Genomic DNA, 7,635 nt, shown 5'->3' with positions numbered 1-7,635 from the left:
GGAATGGGCCTGGGTTAAAGTAGTGCACTACATAGGGAATGGGCCTGGGTTAAAGTAGTGCACTACATAGGGAATAGGGTGCTATGGGCACTGGTCAAAAGTAGTGCACTACATAGGGAATAGGGTGCTATGGGTCCTGGTCAAAAGTAGTGCACTATATAGGGAATAGGGTGCTATGGGCTCTGGTCAAAAGTAGTGCACTACATAGGGAATAGGGTGCTATGGGCTCTGGTCAAAAGTAGTGCACCACATAGGGAATAGGGTGCTATTTGTGATGCTCCCACAGAGTCCCAGCATTCCTAACTTGGCCTGACTTCTGTCCTCTAGCTATTCTCTCTGTGACCCTTGTTTGTGTTCAGTACCATTGAAACTGCCCCTCCCTCCAAGTCCCACCCCATACCTCATTATACTTACTTAATCCTCTTTGTTCCTGGAGGAACATAGGCCCGCCCTAAAGCACCTCCATTGTAAATCCCATCCCCTTATTGTCACAGAATACAAGTGGCATTTAAAAGTCAATGCTGTGTCTTTTGGCTCTCTGCAGGCAGACCGATGCGATAAAAGCCAGCCGTGTTAAAGTGATAGTGTGACATTTGAACAATCAGCACGGTAGTTGTTCCTGTAGACTTCCAACGCTGGTTAGCAATGCCTCCAGAAACTGCCTTCAACTTCCTTCAAGCTGCTCGCAGAGACATACAAATAATATCCATAAATTATTCTGACTGGGTATGTAGAAAAACGGGTTTAATTGCCCAAATGTCACACTGTCCTTTTAAGGGATGCTGCTAGGGACATACTCTGTGCCCGCCACTTTTGATAAGAAGTGATTTTTGTAGCAGGTTAGGAAAGCATTTTTCCTAACCCTTTTCCTAACCTTAACCTGAGTCTCCTAACCTGCTACTTTAATTCTCCTAGTCTGCTGTATAAGTTCTCCAAACCAGCTACGAAAAAGTGTGTCAGAGACACCTGAAAAGCCTCTGGGAAGCTAGGTCGCTAGAAGAGACTGGCGTCTTGTCTTGGCCGCCCTCCATATCTCCTCAAAATAAGGATTAGTCTGGACAGAGAGAACGTCTACATCTTCCTGTCATTCTCGCCTGCCGAAACTGTCTGTCAGGAGATGCAGCTAGGAAATCAATCAGACCAAGTCTCCATCCTAAATGTCACCCATACCCTATATAGTGCACTGCTTTGGACCAGGGCCCACATAGGTGTGGTCAAAAGGAGAACACTGAAATAGGGAATAGATTGCCATTTAGGATGAATCCACAGTCGTCACATCTGGCCCCTATTCAGTGTCCAATACTATAGAATGAATATGCTGGCCAGTGGCTCAGCTCAGCTTTGATTTATCATTCGGTAAACCATGGATGTTTGGTGGGATTATTAGCCATGGAGTGTGTGGTTGTGGTAATCCAGGGAGAGTGATATGGCTGTTCTGGCTGAGGTATCAGGGGAGTTAGTTAGTCTCACGGTCTGTCTGTGTGTTAAGGTAATGATCTACTGGGAGTGACTGCAGCCATCCCAAATGGTATCCTATTTCCTTTTGAAGCCCGTAAAGGTTCTGGTCAAAAGTAGTTTGTTAGAAAGGGTAAGGGGTGCCATTTGGGACAAACTAGGATGGGCTGGAGAGATACTGCTATAATATCCTATTGCAGACTGTGTAGACAGATGTTGATTGAGAACACATTTTATCTGTGTCTGAAATGGCACCTAGCTTCCTATATATAGTGCACTACGAAAGGGTGCAACCTAGGCCTAGCGAATTGTGATTCATAAAACCACCGTCTGTTTGTTTACCACAGTGGGTTATTGGGTTTGAATTTAAATTACCCATGAGACACCGTGTTGTTTATTTGGATCCTCTCTCTGGCTTCTTGTTCTTCTGTAGCGTGTGATGTGTGATCCATCTGAGTGTTCAGTGGTAATCAATTCTGGGGGTTTTATCTTCACGCCGCTCTGCTTTTAAAAAATTGTATATAACGTTTATTTAACTAGGCGAGTTAAATAAAGGATGAGAATAAATCCAAACCGTGCACACTGAGCCACCTCAAGGCTGGACTGGCCTATCCCACGGTCACCCCTATGAAGAGAGCAGACGGTGGACTTTGTTGCTTTGTTAATGAGGGTTCTGCTTTAGGACCCTTTTCGGTACGGCTTGTCTGAGCCTGTTTCTGTAGCGTGCGGCAGCTTGATGAACAAGTACACCCCCCTGGACATTTTTGGTATGGGTGGTCCTAGTGAAAATCAAACCCACAATCCTTGGCGTTGCAAGCGCCATGCTCTGGTACGACTCGACCGGGGATCAAACCCCCCCCCAACCTTCCAATCTCAGGGCGGACACTAACCACAAGGCCACGTAACCCGTACCCCTTCCTGAGTAGTTTTTAAACCAGCCTCGGGGCTCTAGCTGGGTGTTGGCTGGCTCAGTGGCGACAGGGTATAAATACTCAAAGCAGTTTGGCTCACTGTGGTTCTCTTGTGGGCACCCTTTTCTTAAGTCCCTAGTAACTCGGCTACTCAAAACCAATGTTTCTGAAAAGGATGGTTTGGTGGACAGAAATGGGGGAAATTTGAGAGCAATGACACCATGTTTGTGTGATGATGACTATCTTAACTAGCCTGGGTAAAGTTCATCCAAATACTGTACATGAAACATGACCTAACTTTGAGGCTCGGCAAACCAGCAAGGGCCTCAGGCTGGGCAAATCAGCAAGGGCCTCAGGCGGGGCAAACCAGCAAGGGCCTCAGGCGGGGCAAACCAGCAAGGGCCTCAGGCGGGGCAAACCAGCAAGGGCCTCAGGCTGGGCAAACCAGCAAGGGCCTCAGGCTGGGCAAACCAGCAAGGGCCTCAGGCGGGGCAAATCAGCAAGGGCCTCAGGCGGGGCAAATCACAAACTTCCCCTTCTGGAGTACAGTTTAGCCCGTCGGCATAACATCAGGACATTAAACATTATCACTGCTCTGGCTCAGGGTTTTAGGTTGGATTGTGAGAAGCTCAAATACTTGTACTGATTGTCAACTTCTTTTCTGGACCAGTTGTGGGAATTTCAAAAGTGAAATGGAGCAATTCATTTTGTATTCCAGGTTAGTGAATGTCTCTCTTAGGTGGAGCTGCTCATCAAAGGTCAGATTGTGCAACAAGCTACACATGACTGAGCTCATTTTATGTCCCTAGTTTCAGGTATGTGTGGCATCATGAGGGAAGTATGTGTGGGTTGAATAATCAGAACAACGAATGGCACTGTGCTGCAGGTCTGGGGCCATCAGTCTGAAGTTCAGGTCGGGGCCAGTCCAGTCAGAGTTGCAAAGTCTGGGGCCAGTCAGTCAGAAGCCTGCAGGTCCGGGCCAGTCAGTCAGAAAGCTGCAGGTCCCATGGGGCCAGTCAGTCAGAGCTGCAGGTCTGGGTCCAGTCAGTCATACTGACAGGCTCTGGCGGCCCGAACCACCAAGTCCACACGACACGACGGTTCAGATACGAGGCAGATCGAAACTCAGACTGTACGCACAGCGCTCCGAAGATTCTATTCAGTATCAAGTAGCTTGCATGTCCTCATGCGAGGTTCATAGTCAAGATACAATAGAGGTCGCATGTGCAACGAAATCAAAATAACTAGTGAATAACATATCTTGGGGTCGAGACACATGTCCAAGTGCTTGAGCAAGCATCCTAGGGACCAAGATGCTCAGTTAAACATATCATATAGCTGCAGGTCTTAGTTGTTCAGTTCAGTTCAAGTAATGCTTTGACAGATTCTCTTGGGCCAGATACTGGCCACCCTTTGCCTTTGAAGTGTTTTCGACAGAGTCTCTCTGTGGAGTACAGCTCATACCAGGCCTTTCATGAAGTATCACCCAGAAATGTCTTTTCATGACTAAACTACGTGGGGCCAGCCTCATTCGTTCAACAAGAGAGGCTTACGGTATCTTGTGGCACTATGCTTCATTCCTCCTTATTGACATGTGAGCCAATCTAGCTCAGTGCTGTGCAAGGCTTGGGGCCAGTACAGTCCCTGAGTGCAGATCTGGGTCAGTCAGTCAGAGCTGACAGGTCGTGCTGGGGCCAGTCAGTCAGAGCTGCAGTGTCTAGGGATCAGTCAGAGTCAGAGCATGAGGTATCTGGGGCCAGTCAGAATCAAGAGCTAGCAGGTCTGAGGGCCAGTCTCAGTTCAGAGCTGCAGGTCTGGGGGCCAGTCAGTCAGAGCTGACAGGTCTGGGGCAGTCAGTCAGAGCTGCAGGTCTGGGGTCAGTCAGTCAGAGCTGCAGGTCTGGGGCCAGTCAGTCAGCGCTGCAGGTCTGGGGCCAGTCAGTCAGAGCTGCAGTCTGGGGCCAGTCAGTCAGAGCTGCAGGTCTGGGGCCAGCATCAAGCTGCAGTCTGGGTCGAGTCAGTCAAAGCTGCAGTCTGGGGCCAGTCAGTCAGAGCTGCAGGCTGGGCCAGTCAGTCAGAGCTGCCAGTCTGGGGCCAGTCAGTCAGAGCTCAGGCTGGGGTCAGTCAGTCAGAGCTGCAGGTCTGGGGCCAGTCAGTTCAGAGCTGCAGGTCTGGGGCGTCAGTCAGAGCTGCAGGTCTGGGCCAGTCAGTCAGAGCTGCAGGTTGGGTCAGTCAGTCAGAGCTGCAGGTCTGGGGCCAGTCAGTCAGAGCTCGCAGGTCTGGGGTCAGTCAGTCAGAGCTGCTTGCTCAGATTGAAAGTCCGTGTGTGAGTGGGGGAAAGAGGAACACATGAGTCGTGTTAGTCACACTCCCTCTAATGTTATCTGGCTCTCTGGCTTGGAGCAGCTCTTCCTGTATAACACCAGAGAGCCTTGTGGATGGGTTTACCCAGCCTCGTCTTCAGTCTTTTCTCTTGACTGTGTGTGTTCCTGTAATCTTACCGACCTGTTCCAGGCTGCTTCCTAGGCTAGGAGTCCAACTCTTACTGTTTACAGTGTACATAGACGTGGGGAATGGGATTACCAGTCAGTCTATGCTCCCTCGTCCCATCCCTCCGTTCTATATTGTGAGTGTCTAAACAACGCAAGCACAGAAATCTTGGAGTTGAAGGATTCTGGATTTCTTGCTAATTCTCTCCTGATTCCAGAAATCTTTTACTGGAATTTTGCAAACCTAGTGTGTATATAAACTAATGTTATGATTAACTAGGCCTATTCTCTCTCCTCTCCAGCTGTACGGTGGGCCATGCAGAGCCAGCCTGTGTGCCTGCAACGGTGAGCTCCAGCACCAGCCAACGTTTTCACCGTGATGGCAGCAGAGCGGGATGGGCGGGGGTGTGAGCTGCCCATCGCCCCGGGCCAGGTGTACATCGAGGTGGAGTATGACTACAATTACAAGTCCAAGGAGCGCCAGGTCTCCATCCACCAGGGAGAGTGTTACATGCTGGTGAAAAAGACCAACGGGGACTGGTGGCAGGTCAAGAAGGAGGAGGGGGCCAAGGCGTTCTATGTCCCAGCGCAGTACGTCAGGGAGGTCCGCAAGGCCCTCATGCCGCCTCCCAAGCCCCTGAACCTGGGGCATCACCGTGGGGGGAGCGGGGGGAACCCGGTGCGGGTCAAGCCCATCGTCCTGGACATGGGCAGATCTAACGAGAGCCTGAATGTGCCCAGTTTCAGTCGGCCCTCTCCCTCCTCACCCTCTCCCTCTTCCTCGTCGGGGGCAGCCCTCACCCCTCCAAGGCAGCACAGGGATGCCAACCAGAACCCTGGTAGAGACCCTGGCAGCCCCACCGACCACGACAGGGCCTTGGTAGATGTCCTCCAAAACACCAACCCTCACGTTCCTGGACGGGGATGTAACACGCTGCCCCGTGCCCGTGCAACCTCCCCCGAGCTCCGCAGGGCGCCCCTGGACGTGGACATGCCTCCGGGGCCCTGTGACTCGGAGGGGTCGGAGAGACGCAACGACTCAGAGTCTGGAGATGAGCTGAGCAGCGGTTCAAGTGAACACTTGCAGGTAAGGTCTCTCCATCTCTCTCTGTTAAGGTCTCCATCGCTCTCTCTGTTAAGGTCTCTCCATCTCTCTCTCAGTTAAGGTCTCAAAATCTCTCTCTGTTAAGGTCTCTCCATCTCTCTCTGTTAAGGTCTCTCCATCTCTCTCTCTGTTAAGGTCTCTCCATCTCTCTCTGTTAAGGTCTCCATCTCTCTCTCAGTTAAGGTCTCTCCATCTCTCTCTCTGTTAAGGTCTCTCCATCTCTCTCTCGAAGCTGGTGATGTTTTGTCTTTTGCTCCTGTCGGTGAATCTTTTGAACATGTTTTCCTGCTGATCGTGTGCAGTGGTGGTGATGGGAAAGTCATCTGAGCCTACTGCAAGTGTTCTTTCTGGTTAGGTAGCACAGTATGAGGTACTACCTGAACTGAATTATTTTTACTCTGGTACTAATGAATACACCCTGTTTGTTCTCTGTAGTGGCTGACTGATTAGGCCTGGGTGTAGTGGCTGGCTGATTAGGCCTGGGTGTAGTGGCTGGCTGATTAGGGCCTGGGTGTAGATAGCTGACTGATTAGAGCCTGGGTGTAAGTGGCTGACTGATTAGGGCCTGGGTGTAGTGGCTGCTGATTAGGGCCTGGGTGTAGTGGCTGACTGATTAAAGCCTGGGTGTAGTGGCTGACTGATTAGGGCCTGGGTGTAGTGGCTGGCTGATTAGAGCCTGGGGTAGTGGCTGGCTGATTAAGGGCCTGGGTGTAGTGGCTGACTGATTAGGGCCTGGGTGTAGTGCATCGTTTCCCAAACTAGGGGTCGCCTGATTTGAAAATGGGGTCGCGAGAGAACTCTGAAATCAAATAAATACATTGAGCTTGGTTTCATAGTACCAGGGTCAGACGCAAGGGGGTTCATAGTACAGGGGTCATAGTAACCAGGGGTTCATAGTACCAGGGTTCATAGTACCAGGGGTTCATAGTACAGGGGGTTTCATAGTCCAGAGGGGGTTCATAGTTACCAGGGGGTTTCATAGTACCAGGGGGTTTCAAGTACCGAGGGTTCATAGTACAGTTATGTACCGAGGGGGTTCATAGTACCCAGGGGGTTCATAAGTACCAGGGGTTCATAGTACCAGGGGTTCATAGTACCAGGGTTCATAGTAAACCAGGAGGGTTCATATTACCAGGGGGTTCATATTACCAGGGGGTTTCATAGTACCAGGGGTTCATTAGTACCAGGGGTTTCATAGTACAGGGAGTTCATAGTACCAAGGGGGGTTCATATAGTAACCAGGGGAGTTTCAATAGTACCAGGGGGGTTCAATAGTACCAGGGGTTCATAGTACCAGGGGGTGTTCATAGTACCAGGGGGGGTTCATAGTAAAACCAGCGACGAGGGGGTTCAATAGTACCAGGGGGTTCAATAAGTACGCTAGGGGGGTTCATAGTACCAGGGGGGTTCATAGTACCCTAGGGGGTTAAGTAAGTCAGTACCTGAAGGTTTCTGTTTTCTTACTACAAATGCTCTATCTTTTGTACCACGTTTATCTTACTAAATATTATGACCTCATCACTGTCCCTCTGTGGATAAGAAGCCATGGCAACTGCACCCTCACTGTCCTCTGTGGATAAAGAAAGCCAACGCAACCCTCCACCCTCACTGTCCCTCTGTGGATAAGAAGCATGCAACCCTACCACCCTCACTGTCCCTCTGTGGATAAGAAGCCA

General features: G+C 50.4%; 1 protein-coding gene across 1 annotated transcript in view; it reads left to right on the top strand.

Annotated features, from left to right (window-relative positions):
* Positions 1-7,635, top strand: part of LOC112072262 (rho GTPase-activating protein 12) — a gene marked incomplete at its 3' end in the record, with an annotated part of 84,410 nt that overhangs the window by 11,662 nt on the left and 65,113 nt on the right. Inside the window, exon 2 of the mRNA XM_024139673.2 lies at positions 5,157-5,941. Within this exon, the coding sequence (XP_023995441.2) occupies positions 5,234-5,941 (708 nt within the window). The remainder of the gene's footprint in view (positions 1-5,156; positions 5,942-7,635) is intronic.

The sequence above is a fragment of the Salvelinus sp. IW2-2015 genome, unplaced genomic scaffold (assembly GCF_002910315.2).
Source record: "Salvelinus sp. IW2-2015 unplaced genomic scaffold, ASM291031v2 Un_scaffold1867, whole genome shotgun sequence".
Classification (NCBI taxonomy): domain Eukaryota; kingdom Metazoa; phylum Chordata; class Actinopteri; order Salmoniformes; family Salmonidae; genus Salvelinus; species Salvelinus sp. IW2-2015.
The sequence above is the reverse complement of the archived record's forward strand: the minus strand, read 5'-3'. Positions and strand labels throughout refer to the sequence as shown.